This window comes from Oncorhynchus clarkii, chromosome 26 (assembly GCF_045791955.1).
Source record: "Oncorhynchus clarkii lewisi isolate Uvic-CL-2024 chromosome 26, UVic_Ocla_1.0, whole genome shotgun sequence".
Taxonomy (NCBI): domain Eukaryota; kingdom Metazoa; phylum Chordata; class Actinopteri; order Salmoniformes; family Salmonidae; genus Oncorhynchus; species Oncorhynchus clarkii.
The window spans coordinates 17,787,066-17,809,201 of record NC_092172.1 but is presented as its reverse complement, the minus strand read 5'-3'; the positions used below and the strand labels follow the sequence as shown (position 1 = coordinate 17,809,201).

General features: G+C 43.7%; 1 protein-coding gene across 1 annotated transcript; it reads right to left on the bottom strand.

The window, feature by feature from the left end:
• Positions 1-5,527: 5,527 nt before the first annotated feature.
• LOC139384776 (hepatocyte nuclear factor 4-beta-like) lies at positions 5,528-21,851 on the bottom strand. Its single transcript, XM_071129655.1, has 10 exons — positions 21,207-21,851; positions 19,457-19,622; positions 17,738-17,832; positions 13,436-13,542; positions 12,509-12,664; positions 12,211-12,298; positions 11,835-11,987; positions 7,670-7,933; positions 7,235-7,351; positions 5,528-6,507 (listed from the first exon to the last, which is right to left on the bottom strand). The coding sequence occupies exons 1-10, from the start codon at positions 21,319-21,321 to the stop codon at positions 6,380-6,382; spliced, it is 1,389 nt and encodes a 462-aa protein (XP_070985756.1). The 5' UTR covers positions 21,322-21,851; the 3' UTR covers positions 5,528-6,379.
• Positions 21,852-22,136: the final 285 nt, after the last annotated feature.

Here is a 22,136-nt window from a genome sequence, read left to right as displayed (position 1 = left end):
AGTTTTTATTAATTCACAAGATTGTGGTTTCCGTGCGCGTGTGTGGTTGTGTGTGTGTGTGGTTGTGTGTGTATCTGAGAAAGTGCCTCTGTGAACTGCAAGTTTGTTGACATAAGGGATGCTCGTTATGAAATCTTTCCAGTCATTGCTATTTCCCTGAATCCCATCCCTGCGGAAATAGTTGAGTTAACTCCTCAATCCTTCTCTCTCTCACTGGAGATGAATCCAGGTCCTCCCAAATAACTTCACCTGGAGGTGAGACGCAGAGCCAAGTCTGGAGCAACAGGAGGGTACAGGGGGGCTGACTATCTGTACAGGGCCTGGAGAGGAAAGGAGAGGCAGGCTTTGTGGCTTTGGGTCAGCAAGCTGAAAGACCAGTTTGTGCCGTGTGGGCTGCCTGATGGTTTGATGTCTCCCTCTCTTTTTTCCCAATAGGACGGGTTTGAGGACAGGGCTGAAGTGGTGTGGAAAAGCCCAGCTGTAACACACTGGGCAGGCAGGCAGGCTGCAGGGTTGGGGTTGAGAAGCCAGCTGGAAGAGAGAGAGCTTCTCTAAAACGTCTCCCAGCACGCTGAAAAACGGCTTTTCTTCACCAGTCAACAGCCCAGTCCAGTCATGAAGGAAAATATGGACATTTTCTTGAAGAAAAGCAGGGTTTTTCGATTTTTACAAACACTAAATCCTAAGGCCATTTACTGAGAAAATCGACATCCATCTAATAATTCACACCAACACTGACGTTTGCCGTGACTTGTTTTGAGAATTCTGTTTATACAGTTATGATGACCTACCTTGGTCTCAGTCTCAGTCGTAGTCCCAAAATATTTTCTCTAATAATTTAATTAGTTTACCATTAGTCATATTTTTGAGGACTTTGTACTTTCATATTGCCACTGTAATACAATATTACCAATAATTATGCCCCGTTCATTTGTAGTCTTAACTTTGCAGGGAACCACCATTCCCAATGCGCCCCTACAGTAGCTATGCTGTCCTCAGCAGCAGTTAGGCTAGTCCAATGTCCTCCGTGGCTGCTAGCTGCATCAACAAACGAATGGTTTATTATTGAAATGAATCATACTGAGTTATAGTGGCCGACTAGAGCACAGGCGTAACACATACATATTCTGTCGCTGAAATGTAAACTCCATGAAAACTTCTACCCTCTGTGAGGAAATGGCTGTTTCATGTTTCCTATTACAGCACATTGGGTAACAAGTATGGATATACATCAAATGGAACTGTGTGTGTGTGTGTGTGTGTGTGTGTGTGTGTGTGCGTGTGCATATATACAGTGTGTGCATATATACAGCAAAAAAGTATTTAGTCAGCCACCAATTGTGCAAGTTCTCCCACTTAAAAAGATGAGAGAGGCCTGTAATTTTCATCATAGCTACACTTCAACTATGACAGACAAAATGAGAAAAAAAATCCAGAAAATCACATTGTAGGATTTTTTATTAATTTATTTGCAAATTATGGTACAAAATAAGTATTTGGTCACCTACAAACAAGCAAGATTTCTGGCTCTCACAGACCTGTAACTTCTTCTTTATGAGGCTCCTCTGTCCTCCACTCGTTACCTGTATTAATGGCACCTGTTTGAACTTGTTATCAGTATAAAAGACACCTGTCCACAACCTCAAACAGTCACACTCCGAACTCCACTATGGCCAAGACCAAAGAGCTGTTAAAGGACACCAGAAACAAAATTGTAGACCTGCACCAGGCTGGGAAGACTGAATCTGCAATAGGTAAGCAGCTTGGTTTGAAGAAATCAACTGTGGAAGCAATTATTAGGAAATGGAAGACATACAAAACCACTGATAATCTCCCTCAATCTGGGTCTCCACACAAGATCTCACCCCGTGGGGTGAAAATGATCACAAGAACGGTGAGCAAAAATCACAGAACCACACGGGGGGACCTAGTGAATGACCTGCAGAGAGCTGGGACCAATGTAACAACGCCTACCATCAGTAACACACTACGCCGCCAGGGACTCAAATCCTGCAGTGCCAGACGTGTCCCCCTGCTTAAGCCTGTACATGTCCAGGCCCGTCTGAAGTTTGCTAGAGAGGATTTAGATGATCCAGAAGAAGATTGGGAGAATGTCATATGGTCAGATGAAACCAAAATATAACTTTTTGGTAAAAACTCAACTCGTCGTGTTTGGAGGACAAATAATGCTGAGTTGCATCCAAAGAACACCATACCTACTGTGAAGCATGGGGGTGGAAACATCATGCTTTGGGGCTGTTTTTCTGCAAAGGGACCAGGACGACTGATCCGTGTAAAGGAAAGAATGAATGGGGCCATGTATCGTGAGATTTTGAGTGAAAACCTCCTTCCATCAGCAAGGGCATTGAAGATGAAATGTGGCTGGGTCTTTGAGCATGACAATGATCCCAAACACACCGCCCGGGCAACGAAGGAGTGGCTTCGTAAGAAGCATTTCAAGGTCCTGGAGTGGCCTAGCCAGTCTCCAGATGTCAACCCCATAGAAAATCTTTGGAGGGAGTTGAAAGTCCGTGTTGCCCAGCAACAGCCCCAAAACATCACTGCTCTAGAGGAGATCTGCATGGAGGAATGGGCCAAAATACCAGCAACAGTGTGTGAAAACCTTGTGAAGACTTATAGAAAACGTTTGACCTCTGTCATTGCCAACAAAGGGTATACAACAAAGTATTGAGATAAACTTTTGTTATTGTTATATTCCACCATAATTTGCAAATAAATTCATTAAAAATCCTACAATGTGATTTTCTGGATTTTTTTTCTCATTTTGTCTGTCGTAGTTGAAGTGTAGCTATGATGAAAATTACAGGCCTCTCTCATCTTTTTAAGTGGGAGAACTTGCACAATTGGTGGCTGACTAAATACTTTTTTGCCCCACTGTAACAGGTAAGTGGCTCCTGGGCACATGCCCTACATGCCCGATTGGTATTTGTCCATGATTACTACAAGTTTAGATAGCTGGCTAGACTATTTTACCAATCTAAAAATGATTAGCTGACATGACTACGAGTGACTCTCAGTCGACTGGACAAGAGGATTACGGCTGATGCACAGCCAAATTGCGAAATTACACCATGTGTATTCTACTATTCTAACTCTCAACAGAAATATATACAGTGGGGAGAACAAGTATTTGATACACTGCCGATTTTGCAGGTTTTCCTACTTACAAAGCATGTAGAGGTCTGTAATTTTTTATCATAGGTACACTTCAACTGTGAGAGACGGAATCTAAAACAAAAATCCAGAAAATCACATTGTATAATTTTTAAGTAATTAATTTGCATTTTATTGCATGACATAAGTATTTGATGACCTAACAACCAGTAAGAATTCCGGCTCTCACAGACCTGATAGTTTTTCTTTAAGAAGCCCTCCTGTTCTCCACTCATTACCTGTATTAACTGCACCTGTTTGAACTCGTTACCTGTATAAAAGGCACCTGTCCACACACTCAATCATAGACAGTGGGTATAGAAAGTCACTACCCCCTTTCAAAACTTTCACCCTTTGTTGCCTTGCAGCCTGAATTGAAAACCCATACAATTACTTTTTCCGGCTTCATTTACACACAGTAATCCACAATATCCAATTTTAACTCTGAAAATGAATTAAAAGTAAAACAGTAAAATACCCTATTTGGACAAGTGAACACTCCCCCCCCCCCTCGAATTGCAATTGCAAACTTGCTGAGGTATAACCAACCACCTTCCAGATCACAGATCAAGCTAATTGGCTTCCATCTGTGATCAATTGTAGTGACTTTGATTAGATCAGAATAAAAGCAGTTGTTGATAGAGGACTCCACTGCTTAGCAGTGTAATTCAAAGTAAAGAGTCGACTATGGGAGGAAAGGTACTTTCTCAAGATCTACGAGATAAAGATTTTAAAGGCTTTGTCCCATTGGAGCTCAGGTAAGACCATTATTAAGAAGTGGAAGGCGTATGGCACCACTCAGACCCTGCATAGATCAGGCCGTCTCTCCAAACTGGATGACCGGGCAAGGAGGAGACTGATCAGAGAGGCTACCAAGAAGCCAACGGTGACTCTGAAGGAGCTTCAGACCTTTATGGTAAAGACTGGTCAATGTGTGCATGTGACAACAGTATCACAAGCTCCACAAAGCCTCTATGGGATAGTTGCAATAAAAAAACACTCCTCACAAAAAGCCACATCAAGACTCGTTTGAGCTTTGCCAAAAAGCACATTGTAGATTTTGAGGCCAAGTGGCAAAAGGTGCTGTTGGGTCATTGTCATGTTGAAAAGTGAACCATTTCACCATTTTCAACTTCCTGGCAGAGGGCTGCAGGTTCTCCTCAATAATGTGTCGGTATTTTGCACTGTCCATTTTCCCTTCTATCCTGACAAGTGCTCCAGTCCCTGCTGAAGAGAAACACCCCCACAACATTTGGAAATGGTTCACTTTCAACATGACAATGACCCAATACACACCATGCAATTTGACTGAGCTTGAACAATTATGCAAGGAAGAATGGGCAAATATTGCACAGGCTAGGTGTGCAAAGTCAGAGACATGTTCAAAGAGACTCATGGCTGTTATTAAAGGTGGTTCCACCAAGTATTAACTCAGGGGGGAGTTCACTTATCCTAATAGGGTATTTTACTGTTTTACTTTTAACACATTTTCAGAGTAAATAAATAAATAAAAAATCACTTGGATATTGTGGGTTAGTGTGCATAAATAAAGCCGGAAAAAGTCAGACTGTATTGTATGTGTTTTCATTTCAGGCTGTAAGGCAGCAAAAGGTGAACATTTTGGAAGGGAGTGGTGACTGTCTATACCCACTGTATATAATGTTTTGGTCGGGGGCCACCTAGTGGCCAGGGGCCCTAAGCAACCGTTTAAGACACTTATGTTTAAGACACTTATGTTTAAGACCCTAAGTGACTGCTTAAGATGCAGATGCTGGCATTTGACCTGCAGCCCCCCTCCAGGTAGAGTGAGGTCAGCCTTTATAATATAATAGACATGCAAGACACATGTATAAGACACATGGAAAGCATAGCTTATGGATTACTTAACCATGTACCTTGGGTTCAATAGGTGTCCCTACTTCACACTGACATGCATACTTTCTCATGTACAGAGAGAGATATGAAAATAACTCCAAAAACACCACTTCAAGTCTGGGTGAAGGAAGAGAAAGTCTCTATTAGATTTTCCTCCTTTCACCATTTCTGTCTATACCCCATGCAATATCTGACACTGGACAGTCAGTGAGTGACCCTGGATAACCTGCCAAGAGTTGGTCATCTCAGTCTGAGAAGGTTTGCCTCAAGTGCTCAAAGGGGAAGAGGAACAGTCAGATTTTCTGAACAGGCTTAGTGCGCCCTCTGCAGTTACGTTACATATCCTACACTCACAGTCATTACTAAATTATTTTCTAACCGTATGTATGTAGCCTGTTACAAAGTAGCACTTCACACATTAGGCCTACACCCCTACAGAATAAAACCTAACAATTTTAAACAAGAGACACAGAGCACATTTATTTGTTTCATTTATTTCCATAAAAAAAAAACATTTATACGAGTAACTTTAAAATGTTTAACAGTACCAACATCTGCATGGAATTAAAAACATGAAATTGTTCTTACTTCACTGTCACATCACTATGTGATTAATTAACATGCCAACACAACTCACTCAAACAACCATGATCTAATAAAGATAACATACTATTGAGCTGTGGTCTTTATTGATTTGATGATTTTAATTGTCAGTGAATGGTTAACATAAAGAACAATTCCTGATCAATTATTAATTGTGTGCATCATATTCCCTGTGTGTAATGTGCATTGTGCAAAGGTGGATAAGGGAGAGGACTGGCTGGTTGAGTCAGAGTCCATTTTTGGGTTACTAGTGTCCATGTAACAGCCCCTACTTCATGTTGTAATCATATAGTAGCACGGCCTGGGTGCACCAACACCAGGTCAGGGGTGGCAAACTCATTTAGCCCCAGGGGCCACATTCGGTCTTCAATGAGGTTCCAAGGGCTGCAATGAAAATGTGTTGTATTTCCTCGCTGTGGTTATCAGGGAGCTGGACACAGTCAAGAAACTGCAGGTCCATTATAATTTTTTCCCCTCCAAAAAAAACATTTTACTCAAACCAACCGTGGGCTAGAGTGTGTGTGTGTGTGTGTGTGTGTGTGTGTGTGTGTGTGTGTGTGTGTGTGTGTGTGTGTGTGTGTGTGTGTGTGTGTGTGTGTGTGTGTGTGTGTGTGTGTGTGTGTGTGTGTGTGTGTGTGCGCGTGCGTGCGCGCGCGCCAGCATGTTTAGACCACACAGCTTTTTTTCTCCTCTCTGGTTGAGTAGCTGCTGCTGCTTGGTCTGCTTCTCAGAGGCAGGTGTGGACAGGAGCCATGGGCATGCAGTGGGCAGACTCTATGGGCATGTCTGCTCCCTCTCCATGTCTGTACACCTCAGTGCCAGTCTGTGTGGGCACCAGAGGCACCACTGGCAGAGCTGTTGGAGAGAGACAGGCATCAGACTGGCATTACACACACTGAGACTGAAATTGCATGGCTTTTACTACAGGTCCATAACAGTACTCTTTCAGGACATTAAGTTACCGTTGGTGAGCTAATCCCCTAAAAAAAGACACTAAGTAATTATAGGAATATTAATGATGGGAGACAGACATCAACATCCCTCAGGTGAGCTCAGAGCTGTAGGGACTGAGCCTGACGACCAGGGCTGGTGAGAGGGCCCAGGTTCCTGTGAAGTGAGGCTGGGTTAGAGGGCCTGAGACAAGGGGAGCAGTCTGGGCCATGTGCCCCCTGTAGGGCCAGGCTGGCTCTGTGAGGGTGATAAAACACTGGGGACGGTGAGGTCACCGTGTGTTATTCCTCTGTTTTGACAGCGTGGGGGCATTACTCAGGTAGTCTCTTCCTACAGCTACCATGAAGCACCACGAGGCTGGCGAGACAGACTATTACTTAGGAGAACCATGCTGCTTGGTGTTGTGAGGAGATCTCAGTGAAGCAAACCTGCTGCCTCTGTCTGGGACACAGGCAGGAAACCAGCGTCTGAGGTTTCATGCACCACTAAATACAGGTGTGTGTGTGTGTGTGTATAAAGGTGTCATACATGGTGATTATGATGTATTTGTTTGCTCTACAGTAGCTAGCTAAATGCATACTAGTACACAAAGTATATTGACTTGTCCATGGATGCATTTGGGGGTACTCACAGCTAGGGACAGGTAGGATGACTGATGTGAAGTTGCTCGGCAACCCGACATGGCCTCCTAGTAGGTCCCGAGACAGGGTGTGATCTTGGGGGAACGTCATTACGTTTGAGTTAGAACCTGAGGAGGACCAGAGAAGGGAATAGCTGTATACTACTACACTACTACACTGATCCAGTTACCATAACAGCTCAAAGGTTACCCTCATTACGAATACTCTCAAGTCAGTAATGAGAGCTCACCATGAAATAGTATGAAAACAACATAAGTGAAGACACAATGCACAGTGCACAGATTAGATTGTGGGAAATGAAAGTTGACGTATGTTGGGTTGAATTGTTATTGACCTCTGTTGTTGATCTGTAAGGCAACCCAGAGAAAGTCAGTGGTATTCATTTTGAGGGTTTTTACTGTAGGTATCTCTTCTCTGGAGCGTACCGTGCCCTGTGTGTTGTCCCAGGCTCCCAGTGGCCCCCTCTCCCAGCAGCATCTCCTGCAGCAGGCTGTCCACGCTAGGCTCCCCCAGGAGCCTGGCCAGCTGCAGGGTCTCCACCATCTGCCAGGCCACACTCTGCAGGGGGGGCAGAATCAGCAGCAGCTCTCCAAAACGCCCCCGCTGTTCACAGGTGGCCTCGTCCAGCAGCACCTGGGCCTGGAAACGCAGCTGCCGCACTGTCTGAGGGGCCTCCAGCCCTGGGCAGTCTGAGAGACAGGGGGAGAGAGGTAGGGTTAATACTACACACACAGAGAGAGAGAGAGAGAGAGAGAGAGAGAGTCATCAATCTACACACAATATCCCATAACGACAAAGCAAAAACAGGTATGTAGACATTTTTGCAAAAGTATTAAAAATAAACAAATGAAATATCTTATTTACATCAGTATTCAGACCCTTTGCTATGAGACTCGGAATTGAGCTCAGGTGCATTCTATTTTCGTTGATCATTCTTGAGATGTTTCTACAGGTTGATTGGAGTTCACCTGTGGTAAATTCAAATGATTGGACATGATTTGGAAAGGTATACACCTGTCTTTATAAGGTCCCACAGTTGACAGTACATGCCAGAGAAAAAACCAAGCCATGAGGCTGAAGGAATTGTCCGTAGAGCTCCAAGACGGGATTGTGTCGAAGCACAGATCTGGGGAAGGGTGCCAAAAATGTTCTGCAGCATTGAAGGCACAGTGTCCTCCATCATTCTTAAATGGAAGAAGTTTGGAAACATCAAGACTCTTCCTAGAACTGGCCGCCCAGCCAAACTGAGCAATCGGGAGAGAAGGGCCTTGGTCAGGGAGGTGACCAAGAACCCGATGGTCACTCTGACAGAGCTCCAGAGTTCTTCTGTGGAGATGGGAGAACTTTCCAGAAGGAAAACCATCTCTGCAGCACTCCACCAATCAGGCCTTTATGGTAGAGTGGCGAGACGGAAGCCACTCCTGACAGTCCGCTTGGAGTTTGCCAAAAAGCACCTAAAGGACTCTCAGACCATGAGAAACAAGATTCTCTGGTCTGATGAAACCAAGATTGAACTCTTTGTGGCCTGAATGCCAAGCGTCACATCTGGAGGAAACCTGGCACCATCCCTACAGTGAAGGATGGTGGTAGCAGCATCATGCTGTGGGGAGGTTTTTTAGCGGCAGGGACTGGGAGAATAGTCAGGATCGAAGGAAAGATGAACAGAGTAAATTACAGAGAGATCCTTGATGAAAACCTGCTCCAGAGCTCTCAGGACCTCAGAATGGGGCGAAGGTTAACCTTCCAACAGGACAACAACCCTAAGCACACAGCTAAAAATATAGTTGTGCCAAGCTTGTAGTGTCATACCTAAGAAGACTTGAGGCTGTAATCGCTGCCAAAGGTGCTTCAACAAAGTACTGAGTCAAGGGTCTGATACTTATGTAAATGTGATATTTCACTTTTTTCTTTTAAATAAATTAGCAATAATTTCGAAAAAACACTTTTTGCTTTGTCATTATGGGGTATTGTGTGTAGATTGATGAGGGAAAAAAACAATTGAATACATTTTATAACAAGGCTGTAATAATAATAATAATAATAATAGTAAATAGTATGGCAGCAGCATAAGTGGTGGTGGGTGCGTGGTGGTGTGTGTGTGTGTGTATGTGAGTTTATGTGTGTGGGTGCAAGAGTGTCAGTGTAGTTGGATAGGTGGATATACATGTAAACAGAGCTGAAAAGTGACTGGAAGCAGGAATACATAAATACATGTGCTTATGGTAATATTCTAATGGTAATATACAGTGTACTGTACATGTAAACAGGTGTAATGGTGACCAGTAGCAAGAGACATCGATAGATACTAATGGTAATAGCAATCAATAATCAATGAACAGCAGAGTAATGGTAGTAATAAATCTAATCAATACTCATTTTAGCAACAGAGTAGGTGTTAGGGGGAGCTGTAGTTGTTAGCCATTTAACAGTGTTATGGCCAAGGGATGGAAGCTGTTTAGGAGTCTTTTGGTTTGAGCCGTAATGCAAAGGTATCGCCTGCCGGACAGGAGCATTGAGAACAGTCTATGTCTCGGGTGGCTATTGTCTGGCAATTTTTCAGGCCTTTCTCAGAGACCATGTGGAATGTACTGTCACACCCTGATCCGTTTCACCTGTCTTTGTGCTTGCTTCCACCCCCCTCCAGGTGTCGCCCATCTTCCTCATTTTCCCCAATGTATTTATACCTGTGTTATCTGTTTGTCTGTTGCCAGTTTGTTATGTTTGTCCAGCCTACCAGCGGCTCTTGTCTGTTTCTAGTTCCTGTTTTCTAGTTTGACCATTCTGCCTGCCCTGACCCTGAGCATGCTTACCGTTTCTCTACCTTGTCACACCATCCTGTATTATTGACCTCTGCCTGCCCTGACCCCAAGACTGCCTACCGTTTCTGTACCTTGTCACACCAACCTGTATTATTGACCTCTGCCTGCCCTGACCCCAAGACTGCCTACCGTTTCTGTACCTTGTCACACCACCCTGTATTATTGACCTCTGCCTGCCCTGACCCCAAGACTGCCTGCCGTTCTGTACCTTTTGGACTGAACTGGATTACTAACCTCTTCCCTGTAGGCTGTCTCATCAATGTTGGTGATCAGGCCTACCACCTTTGTGTCATCGGACAAACTTGATGATGGAGTTGGAGTCATGCGTGGCCACGCAATCATGGGAGAACAGGGAATATAAGCACACACCCCTGGGGGGCCAATGTGTTGAGGGTCTGCGTGGCGGGTTGAGTAACAGTGGTCTAGGACTTAAATGCGCCGAGTGGCAAAGGAGGCGTGTTGATAGAAGTTGGGCATCACTTGTCTTAGTGACTCGCAACTAAAATCACTGGCAACAAGAAAAGCAGCCTCCGGGTGCATGATATCTTGCTTATTTATAGCCAGCCTGTTGTTGTTGTTGTTGTTGTCCTGAGGTGGAATGTACCCTGAGTGTACAAAACATTAAGAACACGTTCTCTTTCCATGACATAGACTGACCAGGTGAATCCAGGTGAAACGTATGATCCCCTATTGATGTCACTTGTTAAATCCACTTCAATCAATGTAGATGAAGGGGAGGAGACAGGTTAAATAAATATTTTTAAGGGGGGGTGCAACTCAATATTAGGAAGGTGTACTTAATGTTTTGTACACTCAGTGTATACAGCAGTCATGATAACAGTCATAGGTACACAAAGAGCCCAGGGCAGATGAATCAAAGTTGAAGTTGAACTCGGAATTGAGGTTATTATCTGCCGATCTGATGTTCAAAAGATTTCGTCGATCATAAGAATTTATAAACGCCAAAAGAATCACAAAATAGCAAAGTTGGGTCAGAGCACGCAAGACGGCAGCCATACAGTACGGCGCCATCGTCACATACAGTACACGAGAGACACTTACATGTACAGTATGCTTATACTGAGAGACAGAGTGAAGCCACTGTGAGGCAAACAATTCCTACAACACAGCACTGAGACAAATCCTCACTCTGCGGCCCTAGGAGAATAGGGAGAGATGGGATTGCTGTGGGGACATTATACAATATACTTCTTTACTAATTGAAATGCATTATGTGTAATAAACTAAACATAAATTATTAGAGAAAGTTTAGGAAAAGGTAGTAGGGCAGGGTCACACAGGACAGAGCTGAGCACACGTGCGGTGTGTTTATTTCTGTAGGTAGTCAGTCATTTGTGTCAGACTTGGCCTAATGCTGCTGTCTACTGCTGTGCACTGCTGTGCCAGTTTGGCCAGTCAGTCTGTCAGACCGGTGGCCTGGCTCTGCTGTTGTAATCACCGCTTCAGGCCAACAGGCTGTAAAGTCCAGCAGCCAGTCACGTCTCCCTGCCAGGACCAGGACTTCGCCCAGATAATAATAGCTTCTCCCCAGAACACGGTGAAACCTGTTCGCCAGGCCAGGACAAAACAACAGGGTGCCAAGGACAGAGCAGAGAGAGCAGAGACAGTCCCAGGAGAGAACAACTGTGAAATAAAAAGATTCCTGGCGAAAGTCTCTTCCTTTGTCTGAGGACAGAGGAGAGGTGAGAAGAGGTGAGGAGGGGGAGGAGGGGCAGGGGGGTGGCTGGTGGTGACCAAAGGACTGACTGACCAGGACTGAAGAAGACTATGGTTTTAAGGCAGGCAAACTCGCTGTTGGTGATGTCCAGCTCTCTCAGAGGCTTGACCAGCTCCTCCAGGATCCGGGCAGCCACCCTGGACACCTCCACCTCAGGACCGCTCACTGGGATCACAAAGTAATTACCTGCAAACACAATCCACATATTAAATACTTACTTATGATATAAGTAAAGTAAAACTGTAAGTATAACTTTATACATTAGGTAAGTCTGCTTCCTTTATCAATATACACATATGGTAAAAGCAGCATAGCTAGTCGACATTACCAACATTGGGTAAATCTTTTTTAAATGTTATAACAATGATGAGAGCACATCCCAGACTCAGCTGAAATCCATATATTTTACCCAGAAGGATAATGTCATTGTAAGGCAGGGAGCGTTGAGCCACCCCTAGGATGAGGTGTTCAGCAGAGTGGGCTCGTAACAGGGATACCTGCACACAGACAAGACACAGCACAGCACAGAGACAACACACAGCAGCCATTACACAGACAGCCCTCCCTGCAAAGTGAGTATTCCAAAAGCTAGTGATCCAAAACCCAACACAAAGACAGCTGGGCTGAATGTGACCGCCTGCTTAGACAGGTGCAGCTCACATGTTCATACAGACACATTAAGTAGGATAACATCCAAAGTTCCATACCCTGTCGTCAACGGGGAGGCTGCAGAACTCGGGGATGCGCTTGGCCCACTGCACCAGCAGGAGGAGCTGCTGCTTCATGGACTCACACACGTCCCCCACGAGCGCTATCTTCTTGGTGTTGATGTCACAGCTCATAGGGGAGGTCAGGGCTGGAAACTGAGAGTGGCACACAATAATGAGAGGTTCCACATTGGCCCTAGGTGTCAGTGTAATGTGAGAATGAAGAGAGGGTTGGAGGAGATGGATGGGGCAGGGTGCAGGGGTGAGATGATGGGTGCTTGGACAATCGTGAAGGGCAGAGCAAGCAGAGGCAGGTAGGGTATTGGGTGGGGGAAAGGTCACTTCAGAGAATGGTGGTAATAGAGAATATAAGGGTGTAAGATGAGAAATGGATTTTGGATGTGTGTTGTTGGTGGGTCTGTCTCTGGAACGATGCTGTTGGATGGTGATCAGAGCCCCTTCAGCACAGAGCTCACATTGAGGAGACATCGTATGAAAACCCAAATGGAAAACAGCCAAATTTTGTGGTTCATTTGTCCATCATCCAATTAATTTCTGCCGCATTCCTTTCGCATACAAAGAGGATATCTGGTTGTTATTATGTATTTGAAGCCAATTGAACGCTGGCACACAATCCAAGCCCAGGCACTGCCATTACATAGGACTGCTGTGATCAGATGTGAGTCTCTCTGGGCAATTTGGCAATTTCTAAGAAGTAACTGAATCCAGCCTGCAGCTAAAATCTCCAGGGGACCTTAATGGCCGGCTGTCTAAAGTGCAGCCTGTATCCTCTCCATCTCTAGCCCTGCCACTGCTGTGTTTCTGAGAAACAGATAAGGGGCTCTACTCTGGGCTGTATGGGAAATGGAAGCCTCTGGAGCACTTTGTGGCTGTGAATAGCGAGAGGTTTTAGTGACAATCTCTTACCTGATGCATGCTGGCCTCTGCCTGTAACAGTACGCTGATGGACAGAGTGCCCAGCCCCTGTCCCTCTCCTCTGCGGCTGCTGATGCGGTCCCGTTCGTTCTGCACGGCTGGAAATAAAAGAATAGGAGGGAGGGAGAGTCCCTGGATTTCTTGTGTTCACTGTTTTACTTGGACAAAGTATACTCAATGGAGGGGTAACGTTGTAATTACAGCATACACCTACACTGAACAAAAATCTAAACACAATACCTAAAGTGTTGGTCCCATGTTTCATGATCTGAAATTAAAGATCCCAGAAATGTTCCATATGCACAAAAAGTTTACTTCTCTCAACATTTCTGCACAAATTTGTTTACATCCCTGTTTGTGAGCATTTATCCTTTGCCAAGATAATCCATTCACCTGACAGGTGTGGCATATCAAGAAGCTGATTAAACGGCATGATCATTACACAGGTGCACTTTAGGCCACTTTAAAATGTGTTTTATCACACAACACAATGCCACAGATGTCTCAAGTTTTGAGGGAGCGTGCAATTGGCATGCTGACAGCAGGAATGTCCACCAGAGCTGTTGCCAGATAATTTAATGTTAATTTCTCTACCATAAGCCGCCTCCAACGTTGTTTTAGAGAATTTGGCAGTACGTCCAACTGGCCTCACAACCGCAGACCATGTGTATGGCGTCATGTGGGTGAGCGGTTTTCTGATGTCAACGTTATGAACAGAGTGTCCCATGATGGCGTTGGGGTTATGGTATGGGCAAGTATAAGGTACGGACAACGAACACAATTGCATTTTATCGATGGCAATTTGAATGCACAGAGATACCGTGACAAGATCCTGAGGCCCATTGTGAGGCAATTTTTATTTTTAGGTACTGTATCTGTGACCAAAAGATGCATATACAGTGGGGCAAAAAAGTATTTAGTCAGCCACCAATTGTGCAAGTTCTCTCACTTAAAAAGACGAGAGAGGCCTGTAATTTTCATCGTAGGTACACTTCAACTATGACAGACAAAATGAGAAGAAAAAAAATCCAGAAAATCACATTGTAGGATTTTTAATGAATTTATTTGCAAATTATGGTGGAAAATAAGTATTTGGTCAATAACAAAAGTTTATCTCAATACTTTGTTATATACCCTTTGTTGGCAATGACAGAGGTCAAACGTTTTCTGTAAGTCTTCACAAGGTTTTCACACACTGTTGCTGGTATTTTGGCCCATTCCTTCATGCAGATCTCCTCTAGAGCAGTGATGTTTTGGGGCTGTTGCTGGGCAACACAGACTTTCAACTCCCTCCAAAGATTTTCTATGGGGTTGAGATCTGGAGACTGGCTAGGCCACTCCAGGACCTTGAAATGCTTCTTACGAAGCCACTCCTTCATTGCCCGGGCGGTGTGTTTGGGATCATTGTCATGCTGAAAGACCCAGCCACATTTCATCTTCAATGCCCTTGCTGATGGAAGGAGGTTTTCTCTCAAAATCCCACGATACATGGCCCCATTCATTCTTTCCTTTACACGGATCAGTCGTCCTGGTCCCTTTGCAGAAAAACAGCCCCAAAGCATGATGTTTCCACCCCCATGCTTCACAGTAGGTATGGTGTTCTTTGGATGCAACTCAGCATTATTTGTCCTCCAAACACGACGAGTTGAGTTTTTACCAAAAAGTTATATTTTGGTTTCATCTGACCATATGACATTCTCCCAATCTTCTTCTGGATCATCCAAATGCTCTCTAGCAAACTTCAAACGGGTCTGGACATGTACTGGTTTAAGCAGGGGGACACGTCTGGCACTGCAGTATTTGAGTCCCTGGCGGCGTAGTGTGTTACTGATGGTAGGCTTTGTTACTTTGGTCCCAGCTCTCTGCAGGTAATTCACTAGGTCCCCCCGTGTGGTTCTGGGATTTTTGCTCACCGTTCTTGTGATCATTTTCACCCCACGGGGTGAGATCTTGCGTGGAGCCCCAGATCGAGGGAGATTATCAGTGGTCTTGTATGTCTTCCATTTCCTAATAATTGCTCCCACAGTTGATTTCTTCAAACCAAACTGCTTACCTATTGCAGATTCAGTCTTCCCAGCCTGGTGCAGGTCTACAATTTTGTTTCTGGTGTCCTTTGACAGCTCTTTGGTCTTGGCCATAGTGGAGTTTGGAGTGTGACTGTTTGAGGTTGTGGACAGGTGTCTTTTATACTGATAACAAGTTCAAACAGGTGCCATTAATACAGGTAACGAGTGGAGGACAGAGGAGCCTCTTAAAGAAAAAGTTACAGGTCTGTGAGAGCCAGAAATCTTGCTTGTTTGTAGGTGACCAAAGACTTATTTTCCACCATAATTTGCAAATAAATTAATAAAAAATCCTACAATGTGATTTTCTGGATTTTTTTTCTCATTTTGTCATAGTTGAAGTGTAGCTATGATGAAAATTACAGGCCTCTCTCATCTTTTTAAGTGGGAGAACTTGCACAGTTGGTGGCTGACTAAATACTTTTTTGCCCCACTGTATGTATTCCCAGTCATGTGAAATCCATAAATTAGGACCTAATGAATTTATTTCAATTGACTGACTTCCTTATATGAACTGTAACTCAGTAAAATCTTTGAAATTGTTGTATCTTGTGTTACTAATTTTTGTTATACATTTAATTTTGACACTCATCTGTATTGAGACTATTTCAGAGCAAATTCAATTTCCAAATCCCCCAAGTAACATCTCTAATTTTGATTCTGTGATGACTATGTAATTAGCCAAAGGAAGGTATGACGGGAGGCTGACAGTACAGGGCCTGATGATTGGGATTGTGTCTGACAGAGGAGACTGTCTCATAGTGACCTCTGTGCCTGTGTCATTACAATGGATGACCTCAGCCTGATTTCAGTCTGCTCCACAAAGTCAGACAACAAGCCCCAGTCTGAGAGCAATCAGTCACCACAGCTGACCTCTCAGCAGCCAATCAGGACCCTATTAATCAAACTGGAGCTGCAGAGACAGAGACAGAGAGAGACCTCTGCCTTGGAGACATGGCAGTGGGTGATGATGTCACAAATTAGTCCTCCACGGAGCACAAGTGAAGTGATAGATTGAAAGTGGCTGTGGACATTCAGCAAGGAGAATAGGAGGAGTACAAATATAGATCGTTGTCAAAAATGGTTTGTTAGAATTTGTTGTCTGGATTAATGTACAATTGAAACACATTAAACCAAAGGCTTATACACATTTTCAAAATGGCATGTTCTGATATTTTGTGGCATAGCTTTGCTTTTTACTAAATGCTATGCTGAGTGGTCTGCAAAATTAATATGGCAAATGTTTGAATCTTTCTCCCTGACCATCACTAAGGGGGCTCAGCTCAGATTCAGTTTCTCTCTAACGTTCCTCTGGAATGAGGGCTCAGCAAAGAGAGGTATTTCTCTCTTGAAAAAGCCAGAACAAATAATTGCCCATGCTCTGCCATTTTAATTATTCATGTGAGGGGCCATTCATGGATCCACTAATCCAGTCTCTCTCTCTCCTGGTTATCTGCGGCAGCCAGTGGAAGATAAGGTCTACAGTGCACACTACAAACAGCCACTCACTCAGTATTGCTCAAGAGAGCGGCATGTTGATCTTGTTGCTTTTCCCCCACAGTAAGTGGTGCATACACTCTTAGAAAAAAGGGTTCCAAAAGGGTTTTTCGGCTGTCCCCATAGGAGAACCCTTTTTGTTTCCAGGTAGAACCCTTTTGGTTCCATGTAGAGGGCTCTACCAGGAACCAAAACATTTTCTTCAAAGGGTTCTCCTATGGGGATAGCCAAAGAACCCTTTTAGGTTCTAGATACCCCTGCACATCGACTCTGTACTGTTACCTCGTGTATTTATTCTACATGTTATTAGCTTTCTAATATTCTGTTGTTTATGAAACATGTTATTAGTTTCTAATATTCTGTTGTTTATGAAGCATGTGACAAATAAAATTGGATTTGATTTGAGATAGCACCTTGTAGACTATACCGCACTCACTACCCCTGCCTGAGCCTCCACTACCCACCCCCGCATGGCGTGCCTGCCAACCCCAATACCCCCCTTGGCGTTAAACATGGTTATGCAATGTGGGTAAATATTGTGATTTGTCAACTTGCATATATGCTTATGGCTTTAAAAACAAAATGCTGTGTGTGCGTGTGTGTGCTGGCAGGTTTTAAAAAAATCTCCTTTGAATTAATAATGTGGCAATGAATTGTGTAATTACTTTGTAGTGTGGTGCCATACAGTATGTACAATCTATGTCATGTTTAAACAACAAACCGTCTCTCTCACCTTCCTTTCTCATGCCTGCTCGGAAACATTTCCGAAGCCTGCAGTAACGGCATTGGTTCCTCTTGTCTTTGTCCACAACACATTGCCTGCTGAACCTGCCGACCCACACACACACACACGCACGCACGCACGCACGCACGCACGCACGCACACACACACACACACACACACACACACACACACACACACACACACACACACACACAATTAGATAAACTTCAAAACAAGACAACAGTTGTATGATTCTGTAACACACAATCAGACACAAGTCTCACACTATGGGCTTCTGTAATTGTGATGGCGTCAGATCAGTGCTGTACAATTTCTGTGTTGTGGACATACACATGTTCAGACAGGCTCCTAACACTTAGTTCCAGACATATAACCACCTTTCAATGAAACCTGCAAAATGACAACTCCTATAGTCCATACAGTGTGGTAAAATCGACTTCTCACATGTGAGAGAGAAAAACGCATCACACCATTGACTTGGAGTCTTCCATCACTGTATTAAAGGTTATTGTCTCTTTGTCTGAACAAAACCCAGAGACTATGACACAGAAGTTGGCTTTCTAATTCTTGGCCAACGCAACTCTCATACTTTTCACTTCACAATGGATGTGGTTGAGAACCGTACCACCAGAAAAAGTAATCAGTTATTGAAATGGGGGTTGAACACTGAATGAAAGTACTTTACCAGCATTTCAGCTACATGTTTTTACCAGCTGCCCTAGTCGTAGGCAGTACATTTGTCTCTGTATTGTCATGTGGGTCGGAGGTGGACAATAGTGTGCCTAATAATAATTCCAATGATCTACAGTTCTAACAGAACCTTGGTGGTATCTCAAATTACACCCTATTTCCCATTTAGTGCCTTATTGTTATGTCTCAGGTCAAAAGTAGCGCACTATATCAGCCTGGTCTCATAGACTAGACGTAACATAGTAATTGTAAATCCGGGACACTGAAATTAGTATGATACAGTATGTTACATTTGGTATGGTTACATAAGACAGATGGTTACTTAAAGTTGGGTTGTTGGTTGAGGTGGATGGGTGGGTGTATAACGCGAATGTCTAGCAACCCATAGGTTGCGAGTTTGAATCTCATTACGGACAACTTTATGCATTTTAGCTAATTAGCAACTTTTCAACTACTTACTGCTTTTTAGCTACTTTGCAACTACTTAGCATGTTAGCTAACTCTTCCCCTAACCCTTTTAGCTAACCTTTACCCTTTTAACCCTAGCCATTTAACCTAGTCCTAAACTTAACCTTAACCCTAACCACCAAGTTGCAATTGGCCCGTGCAACCTAAGGTTTGATATCAGCATAAACAGAAACCCTCTTAAATCTAACCACCAATCCCTAGCTTATGCTAATGTTAGCCACCTAGCCACCTAGCTAGAATTCATAACATCTCATATGTTTATCAAATTCGTAACATGTTGTATGTTTTTCTAATTGTAATTGGTAAAATTTAATACTAAATGGGTGATGGACATCCACAAATGAATACATACCATACGAACCGAACCGTAACATATATTAAATGGAGTGGATTTATTTACAAAATAATACGTAATGCTGTGAGAACAGGTTGGATCAGATAAAAAAACAGGTTGGATCAGATAAAAAAAATAGGGCACTCTATTGGGAATAGGGTGTCATTTGAGATGTAGTCCTCTTTTTCAGTGATCTGTGTGGTGATGAGTCTCACCTGCAGGTGTAGGCGTGGTTCTTCCTGACGCTCCTCCTGAAGAAGCCCTTGCAGCCGTCACAGCTGGAAGCACCGTAGTGTTTACCTGTGGCCCTGTCTGCACATATGGAACACACGCTCCCATTGGTCTGTGGCAGCAGAGGGGCAGGCTCCGGCATCATCAACTCTGTCAGTCAATCACAAGAAAATGATTGAGATTCATACACTACAGCACACTGGAGGTCTGGTGTGTAGCTACTGCATGTGTTGAATTGACTCTTGACACTTGGGGACAGACATGAGAGGATGTCTATTACTGATGACCTCAGGCTAACATTAGAAAGCTTTGGAGATGCACAATGGAATATTGGTCTTGTAGGACACGGTTCTACTTTTACAGATGGGCCCCCATTGTTGATGAGTAAGTAAACATCTCCAAGCCTTGCTAATAAGCCGCAACAGCGTCTGCAGAGAGCGGATCACTCAGCTGAGAGATTGTCAACGCTGTGTGACAGCAGATAAGCACGATTACAGAGCAAATAATTAATCAACGCCATCATCAGCTAAGGTGATTAATGATTCCCTGTTCATTCCACCTCTGTGAAGGGAAATAACCTTGTGCTGCATATAAAAAAGCACAACATTCAAAGGCAGAAATGTGTTGATTGTGAGCTTATAGGGCTGTAAGAACAATGGCAGAGTTGTGTTGTTCCCCAGGTCTAATGAGGTTTGGAGGGGGTAATAAAAGCAGGGTTATAGGTAGAGATATCATTCCTGTATGTTGCTGCCAGACTCACAGGCCCTCAGAGGACCACTGCTGCTTATTACTCAGAGGAAGAGGAAACTCCCCATTTAATTAAAGCAGATTCAGGTCAGTGGCAAAGACAAAGTCCACTGGCTAATTTTACACTGGGAGCTCCGTTTTAATACAACCTCCCTCAGTGTTGCTCTAAATTGTGTCCTGTCAGTGTTTGATGGCTGCAGGATTGTCTCTCTTAAAACCACTGACCGTCAAATATACTTTGTTGGTGTAGTGTTTGTGCAGTCATAGGGACATTGCCCCCAGGCTGTAATGTATTTCAATTGCACACTTAGAGTTGGGAGACTGAGCAGACAGGGATAACAATTTAACATGGAGAATGCTTTCTGTGGTCAAAGATCAGTTCGATTGAATTAAGAGATTAGAATACATCTGCCACACAGCTATCTGCCTTGGAAAGCAGTCTGCTGGTAAAGCATCTCCTTAAAAGTGCCAAAGAAAGGACCTGATTCAGCAGAACAGACTCCTAATGATGATAATGATAAGTTCAAATTAGATTATAAGGGAAAGCAGAAGAGGGAGATCTTTAGATCACCCTCAGTATTGTCGGGAGTAATGACCGTTGTATTCACAGCATTTTGTGGAATGAAAGCTAATGTCATTTTATCCATGAGAAAATGGTCTTACAAATTCCTGTGTGCATGATAGCTACATTGTAAAGCGCTGAGAGTACTTTTTAAAACCATGTTTTTCCAAGGGCACTGGGTCTCTTTTTGTAAGCCTGGTTTTCTCTCCAGCTGAATGGAAAGAACAGGTTTTAAAAAGTTACCAAGATCTACTCATGAATTTGAACTTATAAAAATGAATGGATATTCAATATTTTATATTATTTGAATGTCCTTTGAATATCATACAAACCCCCTCAAATGTCAGACCGGTGTTTTGGTATTGTTGTGCACCAGTCTATGAGTGAAGGACAGACAGGTAAAGGTGTCATTATACCAGTCGTACCTGTCTCTACAGGAAACACCCTAAGGTTGTCAAACTCCAGCATGGTGTAGGAAGGATCAAGGGTGGTGCTGTAGTCTGTGGAGTCCAGATCCAGGACGTTCCCTGACAGCTTCATGGTTCTGGTCACTGCTTCAGGAGGCCACACTAGGCCCAAACAAAAGTCTGATTTATATGAGCAAAGGAACCAGAGCAGGCTGCTGCACGACCTTCCTCTTCAGTTCACCACTCTGTTCCAAAATTAGCCACTTTTTCAGCACAATCACTTAATTCCTCTCTGTGTCTTCCTGACTGTCTAGCTCAGGTAAATCAATGTGTTGTCATTCTGTGTGACACCGCTATTCCTCCACTCGGTCACAGGCCTCCAAAGTCCTGGTTCCTGTCCTGTGCTGATGTTTTTCTTGGCCCAGTGAATCATGTGCACCTTTTAGATTCTTCCTTTTCTCGTCCCAGTATTCCTGGCAGGCAGTTCTTACTCAGGTTGTATAACAGAACAAGTTATCCAGTATGTATTTAGCTGGTAGCTAATGTTCCAGATCAGTGTGACAGATGCCAAACAGCCTTCTAAAGGAGGGAAAGAGAGAGACACTGAGATTTGGCCCACTGTATGTTTGCGACTCTCTTATCAGAGTAGAGTATAATAAAGGTGAGGGTTCAGATGTAGGCAGGTAAACATGACTCACTGGGAAGAGAAAAAACAGCCAAAACAGTCAATGAGCTACCTTATCTTAATCACTTCTACGGCTCAGGAAAAAAGGACAGCAAAAACTAAAGTATATGACCAGATCAAAAGTCATCATTACAGTCAGTTACTGCAGGTCAGTTGAGAATGGTATTTGAGTACCGCTGATCAATGTTTAATATTTGTAATTTCAGTAGACTTCTATGGACAAAAGATGCCAGATTCTCAAGTTTGAGTGTAATTCCAACTGG

Bases quoted from the DNA above. Each gene is read 5' to 3' on its own strand.
- LOC139384776 (XM_071129655.1), bottom strand. From the start codon at position 21,321: ATGAAGCTGTCAGGGAACGTCCTGGATCTGGACTCCACAGACTACAGC. The intron at 19,623-21,206 runs GTACGACTGGTA...ATTGACTGACAG, and splicing joins GGTGTTTCCTGTAGAGACAG to AGTTGATGATGCCGGAGCCT. The intron at 7,934-11,834 runs GTCAGTCAGTCC...CCTGTCTCTCAG, and splicing joins CATAGTCTTCTTCAGTCCTG to ACTGCCCAGGGCTGGAGGCC.